Below are 14449 nucleotides of genomic sequence, written 5' to 3' on the forward strand. Positions count from 1 at the left end.
TCGAGCAAATGAAAGCTTACCCAGGTCCGACGGAGGAACCATACACGGTGGTCTCGAGCAATACTCGATTGGGCCTATCGGAGAAGTGGATAAGTAGTTCCTTCGATATGTCGGCTCTGCGTCCTGTCCTGAAACGAAAGCTGAGAGGCTACAGTAGATCGTATGCCAATAGGCGACCTTCCTTCGCGCCAATGGAAGAGAAAGATGCATGTTGCACGATGCTTCTAGCACCACCCAAGCAGACTTTTGTTATACTAGTGGTATGGAGGACCTAACCTCTTCGTAGAATGTTCATGTGCTGGTAATCTTGAAGTAGAAATCCAAGCTTGCCACCTCCCGACATGCGATACATCCACTTTGCTCTCGGCGGCGTCACCCATTTGGAGTTTCTGCAGTGTCAAGACTGACCCAAGGCCCTCGAAACTGCGCAATTCTTGTAGAAGTCAACGACAGCAAATTGATCACCCTCCAACGTTTCACTGTGCGCAACGTATGCGCCAACAGGTGGAAACGGAGACGGGTGTGGCCCAGTACCCACGCAACGGCCTATGGAAGCTTAATCTTACGTAAGAAACAAGAGGATCAAAAGGCAAAAATCGGCGGAGACGCTGAAAGAGCTTGTAAACTGCTTCTGAATCTTTCTGAATCGGGCCCGCTGGGCTTCATTTGGAAGAACTCGTCCAACAATGCCAGAAGCGGACAGAGAATGACAAGCCTGAGGACCAAGAGGCCAAGAGAGGGTGGAAGAACGGATGAGCGCCCGATTGGTCCCCTGGACGATGACAAGCCCACGTGGAGGGCAGCGCAGCCCGCTTTATCTTGGTTGGTCCAGTCCGCGATTCCATCTTTCTCTCTTCCCATCTTCCACGCCCTCGCTTGCTCTCTGCGACTCCTTTTCCTCTTCCTACCACCACAATCCTCTTGACAGTCGTCAAACACATCTCTCTTTTCACCCCCACACTCATTACATCCGACAATGTTCACCCAATCCATCGTTGCCGCGCTTGTCGCTCTTCCGTTCGTCGCCCAGTGTGAGCACAGCTTGTTCTACGATCTACAAAGCGAAGTACTGACGTTTTATCACCTATCTCCTTCGGTTGGGGCTTTGATACGAACGCATTCGCGTACGATGTATCCGAACTTGTAGCCGCGCTCGCCGCCGACTGCACTCGCAACTACACCATCCAGGCGGGTGACGTCTGCGACAGCATCTCCGCTGCCCAGAATGTCTCTACGTACGTGTCTTCATATTTTTTTCTTCTACCCTATTTGGAATCTCGAAGGCTGGTCAGCTTCAGAATGCAGACTATAACGGGTCGCGCAAAAACGCTATAAAAAGCTTGCGCAGCCGTACCTTTAATGCGACCGGAGTGACATGCTCTGAGTTCATATGGTCGCTCACCTTATAATATCCGCCCACGCGAGCGGGGCGCTGGCCCTCATGTTATCGTTGTCCTCACTTCGAGGTCCTTGTACCTGGGAGCGGTTCACTTGTATTCGTGATGAACAAGCCTAATAGCTGTCTACTTGCATAATACAGAGGATGCGTCAGTCCAGTTATATTCGGTCTGCCATTGAACCTACTTGTTGTATGTGGCCTGCTACAGGCGCCCAGATCGCCATATTTGCATGTCTCGCATGCATGCATCGTTCCTGTGACAGCATCTGTTGGACTTGTGAGCAGTTACAGCCGTGACAGGAATCCGACCACTCGATAAAGAGGCGCCAAAAGGCGTTTGCCTCTCGTCTTTCCCTCCCTTTCTTCCTCGTTTTCTTACAATTCCCCCCGTCTCTTACCTCTCACTCACCTCTCGTCCCTCTCTCCACAACAGGTACCAGATCTCTGTCGTCAACGATGGCATCATCAACTCCAACTGCACCGACTTGACTCCCGACCAGTCCATCTGCCTCGGATACAGCGGCGAAGACTGCACCACTACGCACGTCGTCGCCGCTAACGAGACCTGCGACGATATCACCACCGCCGCTGGTATCAACTCTACCATGTTGTTCTTGAACAACCCCCAGATTGACACGGCTTGCGACAACATCTACATTGGCGAGGTGAGTTCGTGGATCCCTTTCTGAGACCTGGGGTGACGTGGCCCTTCCTGGGTATATATGGTTGGGCGTCTATCCCTACTATATATTTCGCCCATCCGCCCCAAAACATCACATTTGCCGCTCCATCCGTCTCCCCTGGTTTTGAGCTGGCGTATCCGTCGTTTCCGCTGCTGTTCTCCGTCAATGTTCCGTCCCATCTCAGTCTGGGATTTGAAGGACTGTAGCGGGCCAAACGGAATGTCTGAATTCCCGCCATTTATCTTATGACTTTCCTCTTCCATCTATCACCAGCTAGTTGTGTAGCTGTCGGAATTTAACTGACCAATTCGTTCGCATTTTCTCCACTCTCTCACAGGTTCTCTGCACGGCCTCCACCGTCGCCGTCCCTGCCGCCCCCTCCGGCTCTGTCCCCGCCACGTCCATCCCCGCCACCGCCACCGCAGCCACCGCCTCGGCTTCCGCTGCCGTTGCCGACGACGACGACGAGGACGACGATGACCTCCCCTTCTGCGACGAGCTCTAAGCGCACGGTTCCATGGACCGTCTTCACCTGCGCTTCCGATCCCCGGCTTTTGTTCTCATCTTTATTTTCTAAATTTGTGATGAACCTTTTCTACCCTCGATTTGTTTAACCCGACGACGAATCCTGAATCATTACTCCCGTTATACCCCACCATCACTTTTAAACCTTCTCTCTCCCTTTTTGTCAGTCGATGTTCGGTCTTCGTGCGCGATGCCGGCGGTACCGTTCGTACTCACTTTTGTGGCCCGATACCTGTGATTCTTCTCCTTTTTTTCCACTTTCTTTGGGTCCTGTGGATCTTACCTTTCGTCGACTTCCTATACTCCTGTGTTTCCGATTTAGGTTATTTCGATGCAGTTGACAATCGAAGTTATGGTTGGTTTTGAGCTGATGTGTTTTGGGTTGTAGTGAGCGAGTAGAGTGTATGGATGCGTTTGACACTACAGCTGAGAGATAGGCCTGTGATATCTCGCTGATGTAGTGGCGACGCGGTGAGGGCTTCAACATCTCGGTTTTCGGATTCGACACATCCTCGACTCGACACATCCTCGACAAGGCCAGTGTACTTGACGCGACGCCACAGCGGAAACATCACGAACCCAAATCTCGTCGGCATGCACGCTGATGCATACCGCAGAGATGAGGAGATCTCGTCGATGTAGTGGCTCGTGTTGTGTCCATATGCTTCAACACTCAACGGTCGACTGTTCGGTATCCGACGCTGTCTCGACGAGATGCTTCACGGTTTGGTTTTCTCCGTTTTGGCTCAGGTTCTTGATCTTTTCATCTCTAGGTTTCATCTGGCCGGTTTGTTCTCGCTTGCGACTCGACGCGACTCGACTCGACTCGACTGGTCGGATCATCTCGGCTCTGCGTTCATCACTGGGTTTGCATCTAAGTCATTGTTGTGCTGGGTACGCCATTGCCTTTGCACGTCCTTTTGGCCGCGTTCTCGGCGGTGCTCGATGCGACTGTGAAAGGGGAAAGATAAACAAACAAAAATAAAAATAAAAAGCCCCACGTCCAGACAGTGCTGTCAAAGAGTCTGTTCGCGTCGAAATCTCGACATGGCTGGACTGGGCAGGTCTCTCGCCATATGGGTTCATGGCTGCTTTGCATCTGTGGAGCTGTGGTAAGGTCACGCCGTAGTACATACGGTAATCTTTGAGTCGTGAAGTCGGTCTGTCAATATGGTTGTTCCTTTGGCCGTATAGGCTCCTCCTATTCACGACGGTTCGTAGGATGTTGAGGCGTTGAGATCCGGTTTGAGGCGCTTTGAAGCTGGACATGGGATCGTTTTCCTAGTCATGCTTGTATGCACTATCCGAAAAAAAATGGATAGTGAGCGTCTTGCTCTGAAGCACGAGGGCAGACGCGGGAAGACACCAGGACTCGTGCTCTGGCCATGCTGGCTCAACCTACGGCTGAATTTATCTGTTGTTTCACAGAGAGTCGTACTCGGTCTGTTATGATTGCCTCGCGGAGGTTGGTTGAACCCGCTGTTGATGGTCAATGGCCAACGCGTGGAGTTCTTCCAGTCTCCATTGAGTCTTTCAAACAGTTCATCCCGCTGTGTATTGATCCCTCCACAAATGTCGTAAATGAGAATTGTTCCTTCACCTTGGATACTTTGTGAAAGGCCGAGAAATGACAGGACGGAGATGTATATGCTGCGGGTTGGGTTGATATCAGTGTTCTTGACACCATTAAGATTGCATGCGCTTCGAGTTGAAGCGACTCGTAAGGGAGCTATTTGCGGTTATGGACATGTTCTGTCTTCTTGGCATACATGCTGGTGATTGCTAGGTCTCTTTCGACTTAGGAGAGAACTCAATCTAAGCTCGTCTGTGGAGATGAACAGGATAAGCTCGTTCTAACCAGACGTCTACAATGTATGGGACGCCACATAATTTATATCGGTCAAATCCCGCTCTTCTCAGTGGTCTTCATGTTTCTATGAGCCACTATTAGATATGCATATATCCTTAAGGGATGGGCTAGTCATGAATGCAGGCTGCGAGGACGACGCTTTCTGATGTTTTTCTGATCCTCATGGACAGGCATTAGGGCACCCTCTCACCAAATCTATTCTTTGGCACCACGGTAGCTATGTCGAGCCTCCATGATGCTGGCCCATATACTCTCCTATCATCCTCCCTCGAGCAGTTAACGCCACAAGACATATAAGTAGGCGCACGCTCGCAGTGCATTGCTGCTTAATGACTCGTGTGAGTGTGAGTGCGAGAGGTGCTGAGATGCTGTTGGTTGCGTATCACGGCTGCAAAATGAGTTCCGATGAGGGTTGGCAGGGGCACAGGGCGTTGTGAAGGTCTTTCTATCCCCTTTCAAAGGCGAAAAGTCGGATAGGAAGGGTGTACAACTAACGAGCCTGGTCACAAACCGCGGGTGTCTGGGTAGAGGGATCGTACTGAGTGTATCTCTAACTTTGAGGCTGCGCGATCATCCGTTGTCCGTGGGCTGTCAGATATGCTGCTCTCTAACGCTAACCTCGGTTGCCGTGTAGGTTTGCAGTGGTGCTGTTGGAGTCAGCTGCTCGACGGCAACTGCGAAGAGGATCGGACACAATTTCGACAGTAAGACGTGTGGAGTTCGAAGTGATGGTGCTATGCATTGGCCAAATAGCGGAAGGCTTTGGTCTGCGGCTCGCTTCCTAAGGGTGTGGTGGGATCGATACTCGAGGCATTGCCTGTGAGTCAGGCCCTACAAGCTCTGTCTTACGAGCAGGCATCCTGACCTTCTGCCAGAAGCGTTTAGTAGGGTTCACACCAGATCAAGTTCAGATCTGTTCAGACCCATCTGTCGAGTTCTGGCACAGTCCCCGCTAGGCTCATTTGAAAACTTTCTGGGACGAAATCAACCATGAGCGCTGTTGGAGCGTCGGACACAACCATAGGGAGCCCTACCCCGGCTCATTCCCGGGGGAAGACCTATCATACTTGCTTCATAACAAGCCACGTAGAGTCACCGAGCTCATCGACATCATCGACATCAGTTCATTGTACTGGATCGTGCACAAGGGTGGTCTCTGCGGAACGGCAGACTCTTCAACGCGAGGCTCAGAACTCTACAAAGGATCACCGATGTATGACAGCACAGTGATGGTCTGGTGTAGGGCACGGCTTGCACTGGCTTATTGAGGATAATAATAAGTGAAAAGCGAGGAGCCGTTGACGCACCTTCGAGTTCGAGATATTCGTGCATGTGCAGCTGTCAAGCACTGATAGCACTCACGTACAAGTCGCAGTCCAGTCTCAGTCGACATGAATTTACATGTTAGAGTCTCAACAGGGAAGGTCCTTCAGCTTATTCTCTTAGTCGGAGGGTGCCAGAGGGCCACGTTGATTCTGCCCTGCCCCACGATCCCTGTGAGCAACAAGAGGGATGAGCCTCATGGAGACGAGGCCAAACACTGAACTATGCGCACCGTTTAGCAGCGAATATGCCCACAATTTCTGAGATACGTGAGGAATGCTCGTTCCGTCACTAAGCGCTTTATAGCAGCATCGTCGTCCACATTCAGCAAAGCGGTCGTCGTGATGAACGATGTCAAAACTCGGCGCTATATGCAGCCGAGCCTCGGAAATACACGGCATAGCGATCACCCTCCGTCGGTCACAACGTTTCAGATAATATTGCCATCGATGTCAGTGAGAACGACAACCTCCTCGATGTCCACACAAGATGGTCATCTCGTAGCCGGATTCAGCACCCAGTCCAGATACGGGCTCATGTTAAGGCAACGTATACACGGGTGGTGAGTGTCTATTTTGCGGTACGATGGGCGTTGTATGTGGGGGAAAAGGTAAGTGATCCATGCCGCCTCTGCTCTGTGGACCCTGTCGTGTACCCTGTCCGCCCACGCCATCCTCACATCCTCTTTCCGCGGATTGAGCCACCCTACGGGACAGCTTTTTTTGCATGCTTGTCCTAGCCCCTCAAATGTGGTTCTTAATACCTATGCAGGCCGTCGGCTGCCCGCATCGCTGACATGGAGGTGTTTTACTTAACGTGCGCTACCGACGACCTTCTCCCTGGCTCTCCATGGGCATAGGAGACTGGAGGCGCTTTGAAGATCATCTTCTAGGGCCAGTGCTGCAATGCGATGTCACAGAGCTGTAAAAATGGCTACGTGGGGAGAGCCCTCAGGTTGTGCTGATCCAGCAAATATACTGGACTGAGGCTTTCGTGTTGAGAGCCGAACATTCCGACACTTTGGGACTTGGCACTGTCGATGTTCTCGGTGACTTTAATCCACCGTTTCTCGCCTCTATTTCCCCCTCACAGCCGCCTGTTTTACTGTCGAATGGTCAGACGTCTGTGGTTCATGCGGACGTGTACACCTGCATGTACCGTTCTATAATGGAGCTATGGAAGCGGCACATTCCATGAGAGCTCAGGGAGTGTTCTACGTTACGATGCTTATTTAGAGCTGGTTTGCTCGGAATCACAGATCCCCGGGTTAGAGACGGTCCGTATTCGTACAGACATACCGAAAGTGCAACTTGGCCGGCACCTTCGGATATGATTCCTGTCGACCAGCATTCCTCCAGCTCAGTCCAGGCTCTCAACAATTTCTTACGCTATGAAGGCAGACACTACCCTATGCAAAGTCCGTGATGATTATCGCCTGTGTTAGGCAGATATGAGATAAAATTCTTTCTTGCCTTCCGAATCCACAAGACGTCACAACGCTTGCGGTGATTCCTGCAGTGGTCTGTATTGCTTGCCAGTGTTTAGCAGGTTGGATCTGTGTACAACTTCGCGAATGTGCACGACCAAGATGCCGTCGGCTTCTTGAATAGTACGCACTCCGTTGACGTTAGGTCTCAGATCCAACGAACCGCACAGGCACGTTTTTCTTCTAAGTAAGATCTACTTGCAATGGAGTCGTGGTACATTTTTGTTTCTCAATGATGTGACAACGCTGGGGCTCGGTGGCAGTGTATTTTTAGGATGCCGTTATTTCCCGCTCGGCGCTCAAAGGGCGCCTATGGCGGCGGACCTACAGCTGTTTGGGTAGAGCTGAAGCTAGTCACTTGCTCCATTACAAACGCGGGCCGTCAGCACATCAGTTCCATTCATTTTGCCGGATAAGTGCGATCCCTGTACAAACTGGTGTACCTCAAACGTTACCTTTTTTCCTTCGCTCTACCCATGCATACGCATAGACCCTCTCTGCGTACCTGTCGCCTGTGGTATTCTCCACCGCTTTATTCCTCCATGTCATTGAATTGTCTATCTGTGGTGTAGACATATAAGAAGTGTCTTCAGGTTCACAACATGTCTTCACTACCCATCAGCACTTTGACGACGCTTGAACATGTTCACTCCGACCTGCACCACCATCTCAGCTCGACCTGGTGAGCCAATACATGTTTGCTCCACGACGTATCGCGCAATCTCATGTAGACCGATCAGCAGGAGCTAGTTACAATGGCACCGGAGCATTCGTGATCCAGCCCGCCCCGAAGCGTGGCAAACATTGCATTGACCATGATGTTACTAAGCATCGCAGGCGACCGATAAACGGATTTTTATCTGAACTTCTTTCAATGCCTCTCGAAGTCCTGCTATTCGAGGTAAGAATCATTTATTACATCCAAGCACTCTACCTATGAATGACGCAAGGGCGTCCTAGATTTTCAGTAGATGTCATCTACTAGACCTTATCAGTCTGACACAAACTACCAAGGCGATTCGCGCTCAATTGCTTTCACCTTCTGCGAAGACAGTCTGGATGACATCACGCAGGACTACAAACGATCCGTCCATCCCAGACCCGCCCAGCGACTTTATCTCAGAGTTCCAGTGGGCAATTCTGCTCTTCGGCGGGTCCTACTGCACTGTGAGTCCTCTTGGTCTTCGTGATTTTGACTCGCTGAACTCAATGCCCTGCCTTCGCATGTACGGTTTCCAGGATTGTGGACTCCAAGGTATTCGTATTGTCGATTTTGGAATCTTAAGGCGTCTGTGCGTCTCGTGTCGGAAAGCCAAGTACGAAGTCGTTGTGACTGTCGCTTCTTCATGTTTCATTTATCACGTATCTTTCAGCTTGATACCGGAAACCACGTTCATCAAGATCTTCCCCGATATTTGTCCAGCAGTGATGCAAGGCCTGCCATTTTCCCGAGGTCAGTCTCTTTCACTGTCCGTCCATGGAATCGATGTCTGACCTGCGCGTTATATCTGGCCTGTGTCTGCTAGTTGGTGGTTGGGATCGGGGACATTCTTCGGCAAAAAAGCGCTACTATCATCGCGAAGATATTATGAATGTCACACGCAAATTCAGTTTTCTGTTAGGTAATGACTCGAATAGTGCTGACTCTGACACCGGCGGCGAGCCTGTGTCACAGGAGTGGGAATTAAGGAAGACTCAAATATTCAACTACATGAATCAGGTAAACCTCTCGCTATATCTCGTATTCTGGCACCAGTGCTGATTACTTCACCTCACAGAGAGTCGAGGTTTATGAACAATGGCAGACCAGCGTTATTGAAATCAACTCTAGCAAAGCTCAGAGGTTGAGAGACGCTAGATTTACTAGGTAAGTCTTCGGTATTTATCCCCATTGGAAGACGGAAAATAACCTTCCCAACCAGCATCAAGACCAGACTGACCGAGCTCGGATATCACGAGCGTGACATTGAACATCCTCGTGTCCGGCGTCACAAGATGGTGAACACCCGTACTCGGCTTACCGAGCAGGCTTGGGTAAAGATGCTCCCTACGCTCCAGCCCATCTTGGTTGACCTCGAGCGCACACGTCGCACTCAGACTCGATATATGCGCATATACACTTTCGACTGCTACTATCGCTCTCTGCTGCGAGACCTCATACCGATGCAGTCACTCTATATGCCGAATCCTCAGACTGCTCAGGCATTCCCACTGATTCAGGGAATCATCGAGCATGACCTTGATGATACAAACTACTCAGGGTTGTTCGCATCTATCACACACGACCTGTTCGATCATATGAGTCAGTGGATGCAGATGAGGAAACAGTCCCTTCTCCTGATGTTGCCAGATCATTTGCAATATGACAATGGGCCTGTTCTGCCACTGAAACTTCGAGATACCGAGTTACATGTCGCACATCAGTATGCATCTTCCGCGACGAATAGCGGACTGGATGATGCTCGAGCTGTTTTCGTGCAGGGTGATGGTGCTTCTGGTGCATTTATTGGCTGCGAAGTCGCCCAGGCCTGGAAGGCGGACTCGAGCATGCCTCTCATATTCTCTGGAAACGGTTGTGTGGCAGTCGAAGCCATCATCGACGTCCTGAACCCCGGAAACAACGGGGATGCACAATACCGAGTACCAGCTTTTGAGCTCGATCGATTGGATAAACTCTATGTCGTGTGTGATCATTGCCGGCGCCTTGACCGTTTAAAGGGCAATGAGCATACGTTTGCCTACTCTTGGAGGGCTAGCGTGAGTTCATATCTTTGACGTTCATCCCGGAGCGTTACAATCTGACCATGCCTTCTTCTTGCGATAGATTGACCATTTCTTGGAACCTGCGTTGAAAAATTTGCATCCATACCCTTCTTGGAGCCTCGTGAATGAAGACAAGCTACCGTCCCACGTCACCGGACCTCGGAGCAGCCGTGAACATCCGGGTGCCTTTGATTTATGTTGGAGTTGCAACCAGTGTTCTCAGTATGTGAACGACTATCCGTTTGGCGCTACTCGGGCTGTAGTGGCCGATCATGTTGCTTCGATGTGAGTCTTCCTGAGTACACTGTCCATTGAGTATAATGTTGTCTGACTTCAAGTTGGGTCTAATTAGTCACGGAGTGCCTTGCCAAGATATAAGAGACAATGATGACCTCTTCTACCGGCCGCAGATCGGCAAACAGAGGCCCCGTCTTAGACCATTCGCCATTCCTCTGAATGAGTAATTATCATGCCATGACGGCCCAGCCTATGTTATCAAAGAAAGCGCTCTGTCGCTCGCAGCGAATGCGATAGGGTAGCCTGAAGTATGACCCATTAAATTCCTCATCATGCACTAAGATACATGCGTATGTATATGCCTCCTTTTTACATGTCTTCTCTCCACTCTTCATGCACCATCTATGTTGTTTCACCATCTTGAGAGTTGTTATACGTGGACAAATGCGAAGTTATGATGTTGACCTCCCCGAAGAGCGCTCGGATCTCGAGTATATATGTAAACCGTTGTACCAATTTTATATGGACTTGCGTTTGATTTTGGGTCATGTAGTAGTGGGGATGCCCTCGAAAGGCGTGGACCATTATTCTCCCAATTAACATAGTCATTCTACTGAGGAGCGTGTATTAGAATTTAGATACAGACTTGTCGGGCCTACTTCCCGTCCAGCATGTGCCACCTTCGCCATGGGCAAGGTGCACATAGAGTAGGCGAGGGGAGGTTGGTATTGAAGGGGAGATGATGAAACGAAGAGGGCAGAAGGTTGAATCAACTAGAAAGAAAAAGCCCGAAGACCACGGAACAGCACGGCCATAGACTTGGCTCGCTCAAGTTATCACATACTTATGCGCCGAGTAGTAGGAAGACTGAGACTGAGTTGGGATAGGTGGTGCTAAACTCGCGACGGGCTCGGATTCGGAGAACCAACAAATAGGCTGGAGCGGCAACCAAACTGCCCAAGACAATGAGAACCATGTAGCGGTGTGAAAGAGAACGAAATGAAGGTGGGAATTTCACTCAACAAAAGACGAAGGAAGTAGCAATAATGATTAATTAACAATGTATGTCATGGGGACAACGAACGCCCAGGGTGGAAAGCAAGTGGAAAGAGTGAAGCGAACGAAGTTGTGAGAGAGTGCTAAATGCAGCTGAGAGGCTACGGTGCAGAGTCAGACACACCTCTGCCGGTATAGATAAAAACGTGCAGCGACACATAAAACAAACACTCCCCAGTAAAGGACTTAGCTCATCCTCGTGAGACTCTTGCATTCCTTTCCAGAGAAGCTAAACAGAACGGCTCAGGCAACACCGATAGAAGACAGAGACGCGAAACGCGGGCGACCCTTTGTTTGCCCTTTGCTTCAAGTGTGAGGCATTCTTGGTGAGGTGTGCAAGTATAACAGAAAGAAACGTTCCGCGCGTGAGTGTTCTTGGACGATGTTGCTAAGTGGCAAAGGGGCGAGTACGAGGAGCAAAAAACCCGATGAGGAGAGTATATACAAAGTGCAACACCACACCTTGATCGGGTACGGCGAGTCCGAGACGAAGTGCGACACCTTGAGCGGAAGCTGCACACTGTGTCGCAGATTGATAAGCGTGGGCTGCGCTTGTCCGCGCCATCATGAAAGGGTTATCGCACTCGTAAATGTCGGCCAAAACAATAGGTGAATGGTATTCTTCATTTTGCGCCCGAAGAGTACCCACCATTCGAGGATCCTCCCCTCCCTCGCTGCGCTCGGGGGGTCCCCCGAACCGGATCCTCTCAGGTGGGCACACTAAAGACTCGTTCGGGCATTTTTCTATGTACGTTCGGGCATTTTTCTATGTACGTTCGGGCATTTTTCTATGTACGTTCGGGCATTTTTCTATGTACGTTCGGGCATTTTTCTATGTACGTTCGGGCATTTTTCTATGTACGGCCTCGCTACGCTCGGCGGAGAAACCTAACCCCTAACTGAACCTAACCTAACCAACCTAACCGAAAACCTAACAACCTAACCCGGTGGACCACCAAGACAGTGTTGAGCAGCAAGATGCAATTATTAAAACGGGATTTTGAGCACTTATCAAGGTGTCGCAGATGCCCTCAGAATTGCCTCGGAGGCGCAACATGTCGCACTTCGCGACGTGCCTGGCCAAGGTGCTGTGTTGCATCTCGTATATCCTCCGATGAGGAAGAGGTAGAAACAGAGAAACAGATCTAAATTATTAGGCCGACTGGACGGCAAGTGCCGGCCAAAATGACGTCGCATCAGGGCCACAATTGGGCCCCACGACGTTGGCAAAGTTGCTCGCGGTGAGTCCTCCACTAAAGCAGAGGTAAAACCAGTCTTGAGGGCATTTGGCAATGATATATGATATCAACGCAAGAATAACAACAATTGAACTGCGGAACACCACTCTACTGTAGTTTTCGACCAACTGTTCGTGGGAGAATCACGTAAGCCGTGACCACCGCTGGGCCACTGTTCGCTCGGGTGGGCCACGCGTGACGAACCAGCGAAATTGCTCGTATTCAGGCCAAAAATTGAATTTTTAGCGATTTTTGGCGCAAATCGGTCGCGATTTTCTGTTCGCGAACCCCTGTGTATGCGTGAGCCCGGGACCCAATCTGTTCGTCGACGCACTCCGCGTGATGCGTGACGAACAGTTGGTCGAAAAACTACAGTACCTCATCCCGGCGGTGAAAAGGTGGGTAAAACACACAATTTGAATTGAGTCTAAAAGAGAAACTTCGCTCTACATGCATGAATCCAATGTATGTGTGCCGTCTAGCGAGAACATCTAAGCAGACCCAATGGTGCTCTTCGCACTATCCTTCACTGATTCCTCCAGCGAGATGAAGTCCTTCCTCCCCAAAGCCTTCAAAACCTCAACACTACGCGCTCTCGCCTTCGTGACCGTGCTCAAGTCCTTCGCCTCGTTGGGAATGTTTGAGGGCCACTCGCGGGCGGGGTAAGCCTTGCGCAAGATGTCGAGGAGCTGGCTCCAGTTGTACGGCTCCGCATAGGCGAGAATGCGCTCGGACTTGACAGAAGGGACGACGATGGCGGCGGCGTGAAGACGGGCAGTATCGCGGACATCGACGAAGTATTCTACATAGTAGAACGCAATGTCAGTGAGGTTTCAGTTAGAGCGGAATACGAAGACGTACGAGGAGAGATCCCAAATTTGGACACCGTCTCTAGGTCTCCCTTGATCAATGTCTGAATCCATCCCAACGTGGGCGAGCTCTGTCCCTCATGCAACGCCGGCCCAAAGTTTCCAGCCGGCAACACCGTGCTGAACTCGAATCCGGGTTTATTCTCCTCCACGAACTTCCAAGCAGCCCTCTCCGCCTCAACCTTGCTCGCAGCGTAAACGGGCAGAGCCCTGTCCGGGGTGTAAGGTGCAGGGGCCCAGGCGAGCTTGCTCGCCGGTTCGTTCCAGGTGTCAGAGGTGATTTCGAAGACGGTGTTTGGAGTGGGGAAGGCCTGGGCAGTGGAAGAGGACGTATAGACGACGCGTTTGACGGAGGGCTCTTTGGCGGCGGACTTCAAGATGCCGACGGTGCTGGCGATGGTGGGCGGGATAACGACGTTCGGGTCTGGGGAGAAGGAGAGGTCGGAGGCCATATGCGATATGCCGGCGACACCTGGGGAAATCGAGCCCGTAAGAAAATTATGCTGTGGGGATGATGTTCGAAGGGTCATACCTTTGACGGCTTCATCGAATGCTCCGTCGACTGCGATGTCGGAGACTACGAAGAGCTCAAACTTGCCCTTGCCATATTTCTTGTCGAAGAGCTGTTGGGCCCACTGGGATTTAGTGGCGTCACGAACAGTGCCACGGACTTTGTAGCCAAGAGAGAGAAGTTGGTCGGCAGTGTGAGAGCCGATGTAGCCGTTTACGCCGGTGACGAGGACGGTCGATTCTTTGGGGATGGCACTAGACATGATGAAGAGGGTGATGTTGATGGAAGATCGGTGAGTGTTGTCTGAGCGAGATGAGGTGTTGAGAGTGAGATGGTGGAAGTAAAGCCGAAACCAAATCCTCTTATATAGGGCTTAATGTCAGTTTCGTCGTTTCGTCAGACAGTCATTAGATGTTGTTTAACTGTATCAAGGATCCCATGTCCCAGAGGTAGCAGACCTGAGCAGCTGATTAGTAAAACAACACCCTT

General features: G+C 50.8%; 3 protein-coding genes across 3 annotated transcripts; 2 read left to right on the top strand and 1 right to left on the bottom strand.

Annotated features, from left to right (window-relative positions):
• Nucleotides 1-841: 841 nt before the first annotated feature.
• Nucleotides 842-3078, top strand: STEHIDRAFT_82762 (uncharacterized protein). The gene is made up of 4 exons (XM_007306768.1): nucleotides 842-1031; nucleotides 1148-1235; nucleotides 1833-2064; nucleotides 2420-3078. Exons 1-4 carry the CDS (start codon nucleotides 977-979, stop codon nucleotides 2585-2587), a joined length of 543 nt encoding a protein of 180 aa, XP_007306830.1. The 5' UTR covers nucleotides 842-976; the 3' UTR covers nucleotides 2588-3078.
• Nucleotides 3079-7928: 4850 nt separating this feature from the next.
• Nucleotides 7929-10513, top strand: STEHIDRAFT_113114 (uncharacterized protein; the record flags this gene model as incomplete). The annotated part of the gene is made up of 10 exons (XM_007306933.1): nucleotides 7929-7968; nucleotides 8018-8187; nucleotides 8301-8453; nucleotides 8526-8578; nucleotides 8660-8739; nucleotides 8813-9006; nucleotides 9065-9153; nucleotides 9209-10043; nucleotides 10111-10334; nucleotides 10402-10513. 10 exons carry the CDS (start codon nucleotides 7929-7931, stop codon nucleotides 10511-10513), a joined length of 1950 nt encoding a protein of 649 aa, XP_007306995.1.
• A 2585-nt stretch (nucleotides 10514-13098) lies between these two features.
• Nucleotides 13099-14213, bottom strand: STEHIDRAFT_23955 (NAD-P-binding protein; the record flags this gene model as incomplete). The annotated part of the gene is made up of 3 exons (XM_007306666.1): nucleotides 13099-13382; nucleotides 13442-13921; nucleotides 13982-14213. Coding segments are annotated over 3 exons (996 nt in total), but the record flags the coding sequence as incomplete, so codon positions are not given.
• Between the last annotated feature and the right edge of the window lie 236 nt (nucleotides 14214-14449).

This window comes from Stereum hirsutum, assembly GCF_000264905.1.
Source record: "Stereum hirsutum FP-91666 SS1 unplaced genomic scaffold STEHIscaffold_12, whole genome shotgun sequence".
NCBI lineage: Eukaryota > Fungi > Basidiomycota > Agaricomycetes > Russulales > Stereaceae > Stereum > Stereum hirsutum.

Coding starts and splice junctions, on each gene's coding strand:
- STEHIDRAFT_82762 (XM_007306768.1), top strand. CDS start 977: ATGTTCACCCAATCCATCGTTGCCGCGCTTGTCGCTCTTCCGTTCGTC. Junction 1,032..1,147: donor TCTTCCGTTCGTCGCCCAGT/GTGAGCACAGCT, acceptor CCGAACTTGTAG/CCGCGCTCGCCGCCGACTGC. Junction 2,065..2,419: donor ACAACATCTACATTGGCGAG/GTGAGTTCGTGG, acceptor ACTCTCTCACAG/GTTCTCTGCACGGCCTCCAC.